This window comes from Oncorhynchus clarkii, chromosome 4, assembly GCF_045791955.1.
Source record: "Oncorhynchus clarkii lewisi isolate Uvic-CL-2024 chromosome 4, UVic_Ocla_1.0, whole genome shotgun sequence".
Lineage (NCBI taxonomy): Eukaryota > Metazoa > Chordata > Actinopteri > Salmoniformes > Salmonidae > Oncorhynchus > Oncorhynchus clarkii.
Genome location: NC_092150.1, coordinates 33,445,832 through 33,462,765, shown reverse-complemented (window position 1 = coordinate 33,462,765; position 16,934 = coordinate 33,445,832). Strand labels below are relative to the sequence as shown.

The following is a 16,934-nucleotide window of genomic DNA, read 5'->3' as shown; positions in this document are numbered from 1 at the left end:
GTCTGTCTGTGTTGTATCCATCCAATCTGTGGCAGCATGCACTTAAAGTGCTTATACTGCAACGCTACTCCCAACCCTCCTTTGTGAGAGCCGTTCGTAAGCAACTGTGATATCAATCAACTTCACAATTGTATATCTTATTTAATTAAATCCAACATCAAAGCGGAGGCTTACAAAAGCATTAAATGGCAAAATGCAAATGATTGCGGTGAGAGGCTGGAGCATGCTGTAATTACGACACAATAACAGGAGCTAGGGTTCCGGGAGGGGTGTTCGGAAGGGGAAGGGGAAGGGGGGGGTAAATGCTATTACTGCTGCTTTCATCTTGACCCTTTGCCCGGAACAGGTCTTGTCAAATCCAAAGTCAGGGGGAAAAATAACAACACTCCGTTTTCATTTAATGCCAGCACTAGTCGTCTAGATGCATATAGTACATTACACATCAAGATAAAGTGATTTTTCTCTCCTTTTTAAGTCAAAGTTAACAGTTGAACATTTCACCAGCTCTCTGATAAAGTGAACACGTTGAACCTGACTTTGCCATGTTATTTTGTGTTCGGGCAGACACCTTCAATAATAATAATAAAAAAAAAAACATTTCTGTACAGACGGTGTAAGAGATTGAAGGGTAGAAGTAGTAGAGTAATGTCAGAAGTTCGGAACGGGACGGTACAGAGCAGTTTAGTAGTTCAATGGTTCTGTTGGTCAGTGTTCCCCAATTGTAGCTGGAGAGATCTGGAGCCTAATTAACTGGAACCTCTGACCCCCGAGTCCACAGGGCAGCGGAAGCTATTAGGAGTGCAAACGTCCCTTTAGCAGTGCAACCACAGGGACACAATATAACACTGTTTAATTCTGTGAGTGGAGCAACACGTTTATTAGGGACCTTTTAACATCAACACCGTGGATTCATTTCTCAGGCATTTCATGCATTAATTGCTCAGCCAATCATATCTAAAAAGTAATTTTGGGTAGATTTTTGAAACTTGCTTGTATCTTTAACTTGCGACACACCTTTCAAACTGTTCAAATGTGCTAGCAAAGAGGTGAAAGTAATATAACTTAGTTGAAAAGTCAATTTTCGGTATATACACTGCTCAAAAACACACTAAAACACTTAAATAACACATCCTAGATCTGAATGAATGAAATATTCTTATTAAATACTTTTTTCTTTACATAGTTGAATGTGCTGACAACAAAATCACACAAAAATTATCAATGAAAATCAAATTTATCAACCAACCCATGGAGGTCTGGATTTGGAGTCACACTCAAAATTAAAGTGGAAAACCACACTACAGTCTGATCCAACTTTGATGTAATGTCCTTAAAACAAGTCAAAATGAGGCTCAGTAGTGTGTGGCCTCCACGTGCCTGTATGACCTCCCTACAACGCCTGGGCATCCTCCTGATGAGGTGGCGGATGGTGTCCTGAGGGATCTCCTCCCAGACCTGGACTAAAGCATCCGCCAACTCCTGGACAGTCTGTGGTGCAACGTGGCGTTGGTGGATGGAGCGAGACATGATGTCCCAATGTGCTCAATTGGATTCAGGTTTGGGGAACCGGCGGGCCAGTCCATAGCATCAATGCCTTCCTCTTGCAGGAACTGCTGACACACTCCAGTCACATGAGGTCTAGCATTGTCTTGCATTAGGAGGAACCCAGGGCCGACCGCACCAGCATATGGTCTCACAAGGGGTCTGAGGATCTCATCTCGGTACCTAATGGCAGTCAGGCTACCTCGGGCAAGCACATGGAGGGCTGTGCGGCCCCCCAAAGAAATGCCACCCCACACCATGACTGACCCACCGCCAAACCGGTCATGCTGGAGGATGTTGCAGGCAGCAGAACGTTCTCCACGGCGTCTCCAGACTCTGTCACGTGCTCAGTGTGAACCTGCTTTCATCTGTGAAGAGCACAGGGCGCCAGTGGCGAATTTGCCAATCTTGGTGTTCTCTGGCAAATGCAAAACTTCCTGCATGGTGTTGGGCTGTAAGCACAACCCCCACCTGTGGATGTCGGGCCCTCATACCACCCTCATGGAGTCTGTTTCTGACCGTTTGAGCAGACACATGCACATTTGTGGCCTGCTGGAGGTCATTTTGCAGGGCTCTGGCAGTGCTCCTCCTTGCACAAAGGCGGAGGTAGCGGTCCTGCTGCTGGGTTGTTGCCCTCCTAAGGCCTCCTCCACCTCTCCTGATGTACTGGCCTGTCTCCTGGTAGTGCCTCCATGCTCTGGACACTACGCTGACAGACACAACAAACCTTCTTGCCACAGCTCGCATTGATGCACCATCCTGGATGAGCTGCACTACCTGAGCCACTTGTGTGGGTTGTAGACTCTGTCTCATGCTACCACTAGAGTGAAAGCACTGCCAGCATTCAAAGTGACCAAAACATCAGCCAGGAAGCATAGGAACTGAGAAGTGGTCTGTGGTTACCACCTGCAGAACCACTCCTTTATTGGGGGTGTCTTGCTAATTGCCTCTAATTACCACCTGTTGTCTATTCCATTTGCACAACAGCATGTGAAATGTATTGTCAATCAGTGTTGCTTCCTAAGTGGACAGTTTGATTTCACAGAAGTGTGATTGACTTGGAGTTACATTGTGTTGTTTAAGTGTTCCCTTTATTTTTTTGAGCAGTGTATATCAAAGCTCTTTTCTAATAGAAAGAGACACTTTACATTACAACGACAGAGGATGACAGTGGATTAGTGATGCAAAAAAAACAGATACCGAGAGGATTCTTAATTATCGGGGCCATCCAGGAAGCAGAGAAATCACATAAGAGTTGATTGGAGCATAGAAAGAGCTAAATGGAAGGCAGGGCCAGACAGGGACATGATTCGAGCCCATCAGAAGGCTGGAAGAAGAAGATCACAGATCCTTGGACCGATGGGTCACCAACCCGCAAGACCCCACACCAGGTGACATGAAGTTTCAACTACTAAATGTGCTAAAAGAAATCACAAACAGATGCTTGAAGACTTCATGGAAGTCAGAAGATTGCTCAGTCCAGATTTCAGCTGCACAAAAAAAGACACAAGGACAGACAGTAACAGTAGGCATTCTGCAGAACAAGCAGCATTTAGGCTAGTTTATTCACCAGCTGCATGACAAACACAGACTGATACAGAAGTAACTCGGAGGGAGGGGCAAAATGACCCACAGAGACAGTGAATCACAGCACAGCATCGCCCAGGCCTGTTTGCCCCAGCAGTGAGATGTAGATTGAGACAGGAGTCAGGCAACCCCAAAGACAACAGGGTCTAGAGGACTGAGATAAACCCAAGAGTCACAACTGAACAGACACGTAGGGAAGTCGAAAGCTCCACCAGGCTGCATTGATGATTGAATCTATTCTATCAGACAGATGAAGCCATCACAAGAGAGAGAGAGAGAGAGAGAGAGAGTGACAGAGAGAGAGAGAGAGAGAGAGAGAGAGAGAGAGAGAGAGAGAGAGAGAGAGAGAGACAGAGAGAGAGAGACAGAGACACAGAGACACACAGAGACAGAGACACACAGAGAGAGAGAGAGAGAGAGAGAGAGAGAGAGCGAGAGAGAGAGAGCGAGAGAGAGAGAGAGAGCGCGAGAGAGAGAGAGCGCGAGAGACAGAGACACAGAGCGAGAGAGAGAGAGAGCGAGAGAGAGAGAGAGAGAGAGAGAGAGAGAGAGAGAGAGAACGAGAGAGCGAGAGAGAGAGAATGGGAGAGCGAGAGAGACAGAATGGGAGAGAGAGAGAGAGAGAGAGAGAGAGAGAGAGAGAGAGAGACAGAGAGAGAGAGAGCAGAGAGACAGAATGAGAGAGAGAGACAGAGAGACAGAGAGCGAGAGAGAGAGAGAGAGAGAGAGAGAGAGAGAGAGAGAGAGAGAGAGTGTCACGGAGAGAAAAATAGCACAACAGGGAAAGGGAAAGAGAGAGGAAGAAAGGGTTAAAGAAAGAGGGATACTGTAGATTCAGAGAGAGGACAGAGACCAGGGACCATGGCAGGGACCATGGCAGCAAGCAGAGGGAAGAGGAGGGGGTGGAGCCTGATTGGTGGAAGACACCCCGCCCCTAAGGGTTCTGGGACATACCGCAGAGTCAGAGACCGGTGTGGCGTCAGGGAACGGCTTGAGACGAAGAGGTTTGGTGAGGAGGGAGCCCTGATGGAGAGAGGATATGAGATGGGACGAGACAGACACAGAAACATACACACACAAAAGGAAAAGAAATGGACAGAGAACAAGACAGACAGAAACACAAACAGAGCAAAATACACATACAAAAGACAACCGTCACAATACTGAGATGTATTACACATGCAAAGACAAATACAAACAAATGTGCTGCTACACACTCACATGAATAAGATTACAGTGACATGGAAGAGAGAGGTGACAAGAGGTGACACATTAGTGGGTGTGTGTGAGCGCCAAGCACGAGCAGGCCAGACAGGCCACAAATACAACGGTCAACACTGATGGGAACTGAGGGTGACTGGTGACAGCGTCCAATTATAAACCACACAGACACATACAAAAGGCAAACACAGCTGCCCAATGAATCTCTCACTCATCCACTCCAGTGCTGAACTCACACGTCGGCCACCCTGCTATGCACCGAGACTCTGGAACCACGACGGCTCTTCACACACCATTTACCCCCCCCTCTCTCTTTGTTTACTCAGACTAACATGCATCACTTTGAGCCATACAGTAACACTAGTCTGGAGAGAGAACGGCGTGGAGGACATTGACACACCATCCTCTGTCTGTATCACATTAAATAACGGTCAACTCACGACCTGAAAACTGATCAGTCACGAGAAGGATAGACAGAGAGAGGGAAGAGAGAAAAAGAGCTTTTCACAAAAGCCTTACACAGGAGATCCAGTCAGTCTGTACTCGGCATACCGTGCCGAGCTGAGCACAGCCAGTAGTCTCGTACATAAAGTCCAGAACAGACCTACCCCTGCTAAGTCCATCTCCATATCTCCCTAGTCCACAGACACGACAGTCCATTAGCTCTGTTTAGAGTAGGCGGGGTGCTGCAGTCGCGAGACACACACTCCACCCTGCCCATTAGTTTACACGGCAAAGCAATTACCAGTCTGAAATATACTGGTTATATTTGAGCACCGGAATATTTCTGAGATCAGAATACCATACACGGCAGGCAATCACGATGAAGAGTTTAATAAAAGAGCAGAAAATTATATTTTGCGAAGTGAGTTCACTAATTTATTTCAGTTTGACTTAAAAAAGGAAATGGAGGACAGGACTGTTTTAAATCCCCTCTCTTGTTAATATAGTTGTAGGTCATTTCAACAACATAAATGCTTCACCGAGTTTCCCACTGTGGTTTTAGTAATACACCAGTCCATCATTTCATAGCTTCCGGGCTTTGAGCACACACATTTAGAAACAAACAAACAAACGTAAAAAAAAAAAAAAATTCAGATGTCTTAATAGTCGTAGATGGCCAGCTGCTGGAGAGAGGCACCTGTTGGGGCTTTCCCTCACTACCAACAGAGAGACATCTGGAGAGGCTCAGCAAACACACAGCAGTCATTTAAACACCTTTACATTGAATTACACCGAGAGCAAAATCTGGATACACTCCAGCTTTATAAACAGAGGGAGGGAGAGCGGGAAAGAGAGAGAGTGGGAGAGAGAGGAAGGAAGAGAGTGAACCAGAGTCAACTGTGAGTCCTAGGAGATAGATAAAAGGAGGGAGGAACAGAGGGGGGAGGGTTGAGCGAGGGAAGGAGGGAGGGCGAGAAAGAGGGGGAGAAAAAGAGGGAGGGAGAGAGAAAGAGGGAGTGAGGGAGGGAGGGAGAGAGAAAAGGACTCACATGAATCACACCATAGCCTGTAGGGGTATAACTGTCCACCAAACCTACGGTTCGGTAAGTATTGGACTTTTGCGTCATGGTTCGGTTCAGTTTTGGTACACTGGAAAAATGTAATGCCATTCACAATGTTCATTCAGCATTCACATTGTCTGTTGTGACCGGATTGTTATGCTGGGCCTCTCAAGTTTCCACTCTGATGCTGCGTTTGTAACCATGTGGGAGGTGGAATTTACCAGTTCTGAAGTCGTAAATACCAGTTGGATTCATTCATGTGATTTGAACTCATTGAGAAATGGCGATTGGCTAATGGCCAACAAGCTGCAAACTATAAATTAAAAGTACAGCTATCATGCTTGTAAAAAACAAAACAAAAAAACAAACACATTAATACATTGCTTTTTATAAATAATGTTTTGTAGTTGCATTTAACTGATGAAAATGCTGTTATAGAGAAGTGGGTGCTAAAGGATGATAAATGAGTTTCCCACTAGTAATTACCAGTTTGAGGGCCGTTCAATTGGGTTTTTCCCAGTCGTATGCTGTAAATCCCCACTTCCCACTTGGATGCGAACGCACCCCAACACTGCTTCGTTCAGTGCCAGATGCGTACTAAGGGGTGTGTGTCTGTAGCAAGGTACATCTCCCACTCTGGGGTAATCTGATGGGCTCTCACTGTGAAATTCATTAAAAACTTTGGCTTGCTTATATAGCGTGTGTAATACTTGTTTGCTGAAATGGGTGCAAAAATAATGTTTAGTAACGTGTCTCGGGCATTCTCACAAGGCGCTGAAACCCCCTATTCTCAACCACAGAGAATGGGCGCATATCCGCGGCTATAAACCAAAAAACGTCAAAAATATTGCTTTTATAATTGATTTGGCCCAGTCAGAATCAGCTGCCGAGGGCTGCTTGAATGCAGAGGGGAGAAGATGTTTCTTGCTCTGGTATACCGGTGTGATGTCGGCATAAACGTGTCAACATATTTGAGGCGTTTGCAGATGCATAGCCTGTTCTCGTTGAGCGCGGCGACATACGGTTAACGTTTTAGCCACAACTCTGTCCATCGCCGCCGTGATCTACCCGGGAAGCCAAAATGTTGCCAAACTGAAGATTGAAACAGTGATGGAGGAGCCCCCCCCACCACTCGCCATCGTACAGATACAGTAGTTCCCGGTTGCCCCTCACAAAAAGACAGTATGAAATGCGCCAATTAAGATATATATATTTTTTTAAAGAGGCAGCCGTACAACACAGTGCAGGCATAGACTATAGGCCTCCTAATAAGTGTACCATTCAACCCCTAATAGGCAGGGGGGGGGGGTATAAAGTCATGACGATGATTCCAGAGATGTGAAATCAAGCCGTTTACAAGATCTCATCTCGCACTCCCTCCCTCTCTATTCATCCCCTTTTACCCAGCCTCAGGCGGACCTAGAGTCTGGCTAATTTGGCCCTGGCTCTGTGGTCTAACTCACAGCACCAGCGATAAGAGACGCCGTCGCGATGTTACCTGAGAGTTGACGGTCTGTCCCATGGGGATGCGGGAACACTCCAGAGCATACTGCTTCACACAGAAGTAGCAACCCTGAGAGAAAGAGAGAAAGACAAGACAATTATAGAGGGAGAGAGCGAAAGACAAGGGGAGAAGGAGAGAGAGATTTTAAAGTGCATATTGTGTGGTGTGGTTACAATGACGACAACAGTTCTAAACTCATCTCCTGACACTGTGAGAAGGGAGGGGGGTGTAATATGGAGTGACAGAGAAAGGGCTAGAGGGAGAGAGAGAGAGAGAGAGAGGTGGAGAGAGAGAGAGGTGGAGGTTTAATATATAGAGAGGGGGGGAGGAGGTCTGTAGGCAGCAGTCTCACCTGGAAGGCCAGCTCCATCAGTACGATGCCCCCTGGGAGCGCCCTCTGGAGGTGGTACGCGGTGGTGCCTGACCCTGTGCTCTGCAGAGAAATACAACAGTATCTCAAGAGTTGATGAGGGTGATGATGGAGGGAATTTTGTATATGTGTGTGTGTGAGTGAGTGAGTGAGTGAGTATATATCCCGGTATGCCTTTCAGTCACGAAAAGTGTGTGTGAGTGTGTGTGTGTGAATAGCCTCATCTCTTGCATCACCACTACTTACCTTTGGGCTGTCCTCACTCCTGGCCTTGTTATAGGAGAAGGACTGCCTCTCTGACGAGAGTGAGCTGAGCATGGCTGCCCGGGCCCTGGCGATGCTGCAGGGAGGAGCGGAGGGAGAGACAAGCAGGGTTAGGGGTGAGGCAGAGCTGGAGAGACCAACGAGAGAGAGTGTGTGTGTGTGTGTGCATTCTCCTTTAAGCAGGGGTCCCAGAGACTGGCAACACAAAAGAGTGAATCACCCAGTCCTGGGCCAGAGGATGACAGAGACCGAGAGAAGCAGAAACAGCATCTGCCCAGTGGCTGCTACAGTTATATCACATCTGTGGCCAGAGGGATGTGGCTATTGGGGCTAGGACGTGATCACAACACATCTGATGACTAATGGATGAATGAACACTGCTCACAGTTCGGCTCACTGTCACAGAGAGGATCGTGGGAGGGAAACTCAGAGGAAGAGGACATTTGCCCTGAGTTTTATTGCGTTTTTATTGTGAGAGATCGGGTGAGTTAGATATCCAATGTATTCATTACACATGGTAAATAAACTTGAAACTTGAGCTAGTATGGTGCAGAAAGATTGTTTGATTATATATATATATATATATATATATATATATATGTGTATATATGTGTATGTGTGTAGCGATTTGAGGACCACTGGGCTCCCACTGAGACAAGACGTACCTGCGTGCGGGGGACTGTGGCCGGACCTGGACCAGGATGAAGCCCATACTCTGAAGGTACTGGACATACTGCTGGAGGAAGGTGTTAGAGATGTCCTGCAGCCAGGGCTCCTCTCTCAGCCGGCTGGGCAGCATATCAGCTGAGTCCGTACTGTAGCTACGGTCCCTGCCAGACGCCGTGGAGTCACTGGAGCAGTGGCGCTTCTGAAGAGGGGGAGGAGAAGAGAGGGGAGAGGGGGAGGAGAAGAGAGGGGAGAGGGGGAGGAGAAGAGAGGGGAGAGGGGGAGGAGAAGAGAGGGGAGAGGGGGTGGAGAAGAGAGGGGAGAGGGGGTGGAGAAGAAGAGGGGAGAGAAGGGGGGAGGGGGGAGGAGAAGAGAGGGGAGAGGGGGAGGAGAAGAGAGGCGAAAATAGAGGTTTCTGGTTGAAAGATTTCAGTGGTTTCTGGTTGAAAGATTGTTGGATGATTGCTGCTTGTTCCCTCCTGTTCTCAGAAATTCCCCAAGTTTGGGATGGTTTCCAAGATGTTATAACTAAAAGGGCATCTTTCAAAAGTAAGAAAGAAGTGAAAAAACACATGAGGAGTGTGTTGGAGTTAGGCCCCAAGGGAAAGCAGCCATGGTTGCTCTACCTTGACCTGTTGAGGTTGGACAATCTGCTCTTCTTGGATCTGCTTCCTGAACACGGGGTCAAAGAGCAGAGGGGTGGCGCAGTAGTGCACTAGCCTGGACGACTGCTTCAGAGTGTCCAAGTCCACCACCTGTGGAAAGTAAGGAAACATCTCTTTGTGGTCCTTTGAGTCGGATGTGAATTCTTCCTAGTATATATACCAAAAGCCCCAGAATGTTAATACACGCACACACACGACAGATCCTGAGTGGCGCAGCGGTCTAGGGGCGCCACTACAGATCCGGGTTCGATCACAACCGGACGTCATCGGGAGTCCCATAGGGCGGCGCAGCGTGGTCCGGGTCAGGGGAGGGTAAGGCCCGGGGGGTAGACAGTCAATGTAAATAAGAATGGGTTCTTATTTATTTGAATGATTTTTTTTTTTTTACAATACACACACAGCCACCTACCCACCGTCACAACCACTGAGATCAACGTCCGTTTTTTCTAATGACACAATAAATACAGTCTTATAAACGTTACGCCAACTATGCGGCTAGTGGGCGTAGTACAGAGGAATCTGACTGGTTAAACGTTACGGCTCATCTTATTCAGTCATATATTTGTTGCCTTCTTATAAATCACTCCCATTGACACGTCTATCATCTATCTTCCCAGTGCAGCCTGAAGATGGAGATGAAGATAGGACTGTGTGTGTGTGTGTGTGTGTGTGTGTGTGCGCAAGCGCGCAAGCTCCTCCATTGTCTTTAGTAAAAGTCCCTTCTGTCCTGCGTGTGTCCTGATGATGTCAGCAACGGGCCAAATAAACAGGGCCATTAACCCTGCCCCAAGGCATTCTGGGAGCTCTATTGTAGTCTGGCCTGAGCAGGTATCAGGAAGGAGACAGGAAGACAGTCACACACATATAGGAGGGAAGGGGAGACAGACAGAAGACAACACCGTCTGTTGAGCTGATGTGATCTCCTCTCATATCTAATCCATCATGTCAGTGATAGAGCTGGGAATCCACGGGCGGGCCGGCAGGCAGATCTGAGGAGACCTAAAGGGCCAGTGAAGGGAGATGGGTCCCCCACTGTGGATGGACCAAGTCAGGCAGCCAGCCAGCCATCTGACTGGGCAGTAATGGATGAGCCTGCTCTGGTGAGAGGTAACTTACTGAGAGAAGGAGTAGGAGCACACACAGGGAACACAGACAATGTCATCACCAGGAACTAGCTCTATAGACAAGAGTCTAATTGGGACTGACTACTGGTGGTGTTTGTGGTGTTGCTGTTTATACTGTAGCCAACAGTTATTCACACTGTTGTTTTCATCCATCTACCTTTCATGATGAAGGTAGCTGGGGGAAACACCTGCACCACATTGCTTTTTTGTGAAATGAGTGTTTCAGAAACATGAATGAATGTCAACACACACTTTATTTTTTTTCCATTGATACGGTACGCTGCGCCGGTGTGTTCCAGAGACGTGCCGTCCGTGACGATGACGTAATGTTGGGTAACAATTAATTGTCACGCAAAATGACCACGGCATTGTCATAATTGTAATGCGTCTTCGAAGATTCGCTGCGATTTACCTAATGAATACAACTAAGCCTCTCTTCCTAGCCGTGCTGTTCTGCTCTTAAAACTTTACCCTATTCATGTCAAAAAACGTAAGTCTATCTAATTGAATATAAAGCTAAATCCCCCCTTCACCTAAAATGTATTAAGACGATTATCACATATTTTTTTTGTTACAGGTAATTGTCCATCATTGTCGTGATTATATGATTATTGCGCCAGCCCTTAGCCGCCTGTCAAGATCTTGCAGTGCCTCTGATGAAAGCACTGGTGGGCTTGTGCTCGGGAGTCCCAGGACACCTACAATCATGCAACAATAATCCTACAACAATGCTTGCTAGAATATCAACCTGAGAGTTACTCGTCTCTCGTTAAGAGCTGCTCAAATGCTCCAGCTTGCAAACTTTGTAAATGAGTTGCACTATTGAAAATGGGGACTACTTCAAAATAATCTCGTATTTATTTCTCCGTGCCAAAGTCCCAGAATACTAAAACATGGCAATGCCGGTAGTTAAATATACATCAATTAGCTACAGTGCATTAAAAAAAAGTTCAGACAACCATTTGCGCCCACATGCAAATGTGTGTAAATGTATTTGAGATGGAGAGCCGCTGTGTGCGTAACCTGCCAGCACCCGTGAACTCAACGCATTTGCAAGACACACTACATGACCGAGAGTATGAGGACATTTCCATTTCGCAATAACAGCACTTACAGTTGACCCTGGGCAGCTCTAGCAGGGCAGACATTTAACACGCTGACCTGTTGGAAAGGTGGTATCGTATGACGGTGCCACAATGAAAGTCACTGAGCCCTTCAGTAAGACCATTCTACAGCCAATGTTTGTCTATGGAGATTGCATGGCTGTGTGCTCGATTGTATACACCAGTCAGCAACGGATGTTGCTGAAGTAGCAGAATCCACTAATTTGAAGGGGTGTCCACATACTTTGGAATATATAGTGTAGATAGCGCCGATTGTCAGACAGAGGGGAGCTGATATTTCTCCTCAGCAGAGTCGTTTACGGTGCTGCGTGTGCGTGTTTGTGTCCATTGGCGTTTCACGGGGAGGGAAATGGCTAAAATGGAGGGTCCTGCGTGGCTCAGTTGGTAAAAGCATGGCGCTTGAGACGCCAGGGTTGTGTGTGCCGACTCCCACGAGACATGAGTAAGAAAAATGAATGAAAATGTACACCCTCACCGCTCTAAGTTACTCTGGATAAGAGCGTCTGCTAAACGACTCAAGTGTCAAATGTGACGTAAAATGGTTGCGGTAGATCGGTACTTACAGAGATGGGCATGTTGGACTGAGCTGACCTCTGCTGCCAAGTCACAAACAGGTTCTCAATCTTCATCTGCTTCTCCATCTCTGTCAACGTGGAGATAAATCCACACAAAACACTCGTTGGTCACACAGCCCCGCGGCGGGTCCAGAATGGCACCCTAAATCCCTTTAGTGCACTACCCATAGAGCTCTGGTCAAATATAGTGTACTATAAAGGGGAATAGGGTGCCATTACTATAGGCAACAGGGCAGCCTTACAGTTCCCAGGGTCATGTAGCCATCCCTCAGAGCTAAAAGCCATCTGCCTGTCTCTGATAGGGCCAAGAACTAACCATCGCCCTCTCCTCAATCAGCCTAGCTGTCTACTTCATCTTTGCTCCTGTCTGCCTGGCTGCTGGATGGACTGGTGTGGCTCACATTGTATCAAACAAACATAACTAGAGAATCCTGTACTCTAAGCCCCCCCCATTAAACCTTTTACAACACATTAACATCGGTTGTGTTATAAAAAAAAATGCTTTAAATATCCACTTCATTCTCAACCTAAGTAATATTGCATTAGTTAAACTGTAGGAAAGTAGATGGCACAGTGTGTATTAGTTATATGGCGAAGGTGGGTGAGGAGCGGAGTGACCATATCTGACCATTAAATCTTAAATATAAACCTTACATTATCTTAGAACATTTACAGTGTTTATACACATCATTGGGCCCATATCTGACCTCTCCTCTCTGCAGCCTTGACCTCTAGTAGCTGGGCCCCGTGCCGAGCCACCACGTCGGCCCCGTCCTGAGCGCTGGCCAGGGGGCGGCCCATCCCGATGTCCCGGAGGGCTTCATCAAAGGGCACCAGCTCTGAGGGGAAGTGGAGGGGGGCCAGGGAGCGGACGGAGCTAGCCAGCTTGCCCTGGTCCTTGCTGGGTACGGGGGGCACTGGGCTCCTCAGCAGGGCATCAGCCTCCAAGGTTGGGTTCAGGAACGGGTTGGGCTCCTGGAGAGAAGAAGAAGATGAGTCAGAGCGAGAGAGACAGAGAGGAAGAGAGGGAGAGAGAGGAAGCAGGGGATGATGAGAGGGGGAGCAAGAGAGATAAAGGGGAGAGAGAAAGTAGATGATAGGAGGGAGCGAGAGAGATGAATCGAGAGAGGGAACAGAGAAAGAGTCAAATAAGGAGGAGAATAGAGGGGGAGCGAGAGAGAGATGGAGAGAGAGAAAGAAGAAGATGAGAGGCAGAATGAGAGCGATGGAGTGAGTGCGAGGGGGGCGTAGAAGCTGTGAGGCGCTCTCCAAGTTATTGAACTTTCTGGTATATGAACATGCCACGACAATGATTATGCTATTAAATACACATGAACGCGGTGCCTGAAACAAGCCTAAACCATGGGTTGTTATCAAAAAAATAAATAAATGCAACTCATATCTGACAAATCTGAATTCCAACTCCAAATTCCACTGTGTAAAAAACAAATGAACAGGACACAAGTTATACACACACATTTTTAGATTAACCTAAAAAGGTAGAAACCTATCCCTTAAACATCAAAATGTACAGAGCAACTCTGGTAGGGCTGAAACCATGATCTAGTTGATATGCCTAACAGAACTAGGACAGAGCCGGGATTGGTGAAGCTCTAGAGATGGCACAGAGACTCATGGACAGCATGTCCTGACTGACACTGCACAGCTAATATGTCCGTACCCCCCCTCTCCCCTCTGCTCAGGGGAACTTTTGCGCAAGTTAGCGCAACGGAGCAGCTTAACGGCTGCTGGGCAGGACCAAGGCAACGGACGAGGAAGAGGAGGGCCCAGATGCCCCCATGTCCAGTGTCTGTCTTGTGCCCGCAGGGCAAGGGGGGGGGGGGGGTTGAACTGGGCACTGGTGCCCACTGTGCTCCTCATCAGGACAGTGACAGATGACAGTCTGCGGGGGCAAATTTTCCGTCGCTCTGATTCTGCCTTCTGTCAGCATTCGTTAGTGGAGAGGCGATTAAGAGTGAGGGCATCAAGGGAGAAACAGGAGAAAGTTTTAATTTGACATTTTTGCACTCCAATCGGTTGTTGCGCGGTGGAAAAATGTTAGAAGGATGTTTAAATCACATGAGCCCCCCCCCCCCCCCCCCCCCCCCCCCCCCAAAAGTGTTGTAAAACAAAATGCAGTGTGTGTATCCTCTTATGTTCCCAGTAAAAAGTGTTGTAAAACAAAATGCAGTGTGTGTATCCTCTTATGTTCCCAGTAAAAAGAAAAGTGTTGTAAAACAAAATGCAGTGTGTGTATCCTCTTATGTTCCAACTAAAAAGAAGTGTTGTAAAACAAAATGCAGTGTGTGTATCCTCTTATGTTCCCAGTAAAAAGAAAAGTGTTGTAAAACAAAATGCAGTGTGTGTATCCTCTTATGTTCCAACTAAAAAGAAGTGTTGTAAAACAAAATGCAGTGTGTGTATCCTCTTATGTTCCCAGTAAAAAGAAAAGTGTTGTAAAACAAAATGCAGTGTGTGTATCCTCTTAGGTTCCCAGTAAAAAGAAAAGTGTTGTAAAACAAAATGCAGTGTGTGTATCCTCTTATGTTCCCAGTAAAAAGAAAAGCGGCAGAGCAAAACTGTTTCCATGACAGATTAAATACAGAATGTTATTTTTGCAAAATCATCTCAAAGCCCTAAAAATACGTCTCGCCTTTCTTCCGTCTCCTGTGTATCGGCACTCGTGCAGACTGCTCAGAAATGATAGGCATTCTTTGTTTTTGACCCCAGAGCTACGGAACTAAAAACACGGGGCTGTGAAGTCAGAGAGCTGAGTGATTCTCTTCACTGCGGTCCCAAATGGCATCCCATTCCCTACAGAGCACCGTGGGCCCTGGTCAAAAGCAGTGCACTAACAAGGGGAATAGGGTGAGAATTAGCACACAGCCATTCTCTCTGCTCCTCTCCTCGCGCATATCAAAAGGAGTGAGAGATACAAGGACGCTGACGGGAACGTTGACTGAAAAGGAGAAGCAAAAGAAGAGGAACAGGAGGAATGAGGAAGGGAGGCCTCGGTGCCGACATGTCATACCAAGGTAGGGAGGAAGAGGGAGGGATGATCAGAGAGGGGGAAGAAAACTAGGTCATGTTGATGTTCCGTATTAAAAGACCAAGGAGAATCTACTGAGTACACCAAATGGGGGCGTGTGCCAAATGTCGTGCTCTACTCTTGACCAGGGCCCAATAGGGCTCCGATCAAAACAAGCGCAATAGGAATATTAAAACTGCTGCCATTTAAAACTCTGATGGGAAAAGAGACGTGGGAGGGGATTTAGTGACAAGACCCCCCTCCCAGCTTTCGCTAAGAAGAGAAGCAAGAAAGCAGAGGAGAGAGTGGGAAATCAAAGAAAGGCAATAGCAGGTAGCCTACCCACTAGAGGGAAAAAGGGCAGTGTGTCTGTGTGTGTGTGTATATACACAGTACCTGCTAGTGTGAAAGGAATCTCAGTCCCCACCCTCAGGAGTTGACAGCGGTGTGTACCCTACTGTACCACCAGACACTGCCGTTACACTAACCAACAGACTGATTCCACCTGACTGAACCCCCATTTAAACCACCAGGACATTGTTCCCAATCCTAACATTGCACCATCTGTATATTGTGTGTGGGCATATGTTTCATACTTATAGGCCACAGTTATGCTGCACGAAGGAGTGGTAGACCGTGACGAATTCAAGCAGATGGCTGTGCCGTGCGTGAGATTGTGAGCGTTTACCTGATCAGGTCTTGGTGGGCAGGTGTGTCTGATTTAGATACGGTACCTCGCTGATGGCGTTGGTGTGCGCGTGAGCGTTCGACTGTGGTTACTGGAAGTATGCCGGCTCCGTGTGAGATTGGCAGTGTCGTAAGGCGACGGTCAGCGCCACTTCACCAGGTCAAATTCGTGGTACACGTAAATGTACTCGGCGAGTGAAGGTGATTCTGAGAAACGGTTTACCTGTTTGAGGTCTGCATGGGCCGGTGTGTCTGAGAAGCAGTAGTGGTGGAAGAGGCCCATCTTCTGGTTGAGGAGACAGTGGACAACGTGGGACCTGGCATTCTGCCACTGGACCAGCCTGACCAGTCCCCGGTTCAGAGACACACCAAGATCCACCGACCAGTTATAGGTGTACAGGGTCACCTGGAGAGGGAGAGACATAGATCAACACTGAAATTGAGATCAACCCACCTCACATAGCCTACGGGTGGAAATAAATGGGCCAAATTGTGTCATACATACCCCCACCCACCCACAACTCACTCCCCCACCTCCTCTCCTCACCTTCTTTTCCAGGATGTGTATGAGGAGGAACCTCTGTCTTGGGGCCACGCCCCTCGAGGCCTGCCCTGGGCTGAAACAATCAGACTGCTCCAAGGCCTCGAAGCGCTGGAAGCCCTTATGAGCTGGCCCAATAGGGAGAGAGAAGACAGTGAGAGTGGGACGCAGGGGAAGGATGCAGACCAGGTTTGGGGTCAATGCCATTTATTTCAGTCAATACCGAAAGTAAACTGAAATTCCAATTCCATTTTGTCTTTATCGACAAGCAATGAGGCGCATTGGAATTGTAGTTCCTGGATTGACTGAAATGTAATGGAATCGACCCCAACCTGACACAGCAGACAGAGGACAGACAGGAGAGAACCGGAGCTGAACCAGACTCTAGCGCAGTCTCCAAGATAAGGATGGTACGGTAGGATGGACTCAGGCCGACAATCAGTTTAACAAGGGGACCTTAATAATGTCACAGACTGAGAATCTTGCATCTCTTATGATCATCAAGTATATTACCATCTGACCATCAAGTAT

General features: G+C 47.4%; 1 protein-coding gene across 1 annotated transcript in view; it reads right to left on the bottom strand.

The window, feature by feature from the left end:
* The window catches only part of LOC139406743 (KICSTOR complex protein SZT2-like), a 113,337-nt gene that overhangs the window by 14,061 nt on the left and 82,342 nt on the right, over nt 1-16,934 (bottom strand). Inside the window, exons 59-68 of the mRNA XM_071149729.1 lie at nt 16,410-16,531; nt 16,086-16,268; nt 12,855-13,122; nt 12,136-12,215; nt 9,286-9,414; nt 8,659-8,861; nt 7,976-8,069; nt 7,712-7,792; nt 7,354-7,428; nt 4,084-4,152 (exon numbers count right to left, since the gene is read on the bottom strand). Coding sequence (XP_071005830.1) covers nt 4,084-4,152; nt 7,354-7,428; nt 7,712-7,792; nt 7,976-8,069; nt 8,659-8,861; nt 9,286-9,414; nt 12,136-12,215; nt 12,855-13,122; nt 16,086-16,268; nt 16,410-16,531 — 1,304 coding nt within the window. The remainder of the gene's footprint in view (nt 1-4,083; nt 4,153-7,353; nt 7,429-7,711; nt 7,793-7,975; nt 8,070-8,658; nt 8,862-9,285; nt 9,415-12,135; nt 12,216-12,854; nt 13,123-16,085; nt 16,269-16,409; nt 16,532-16,934) is intronic.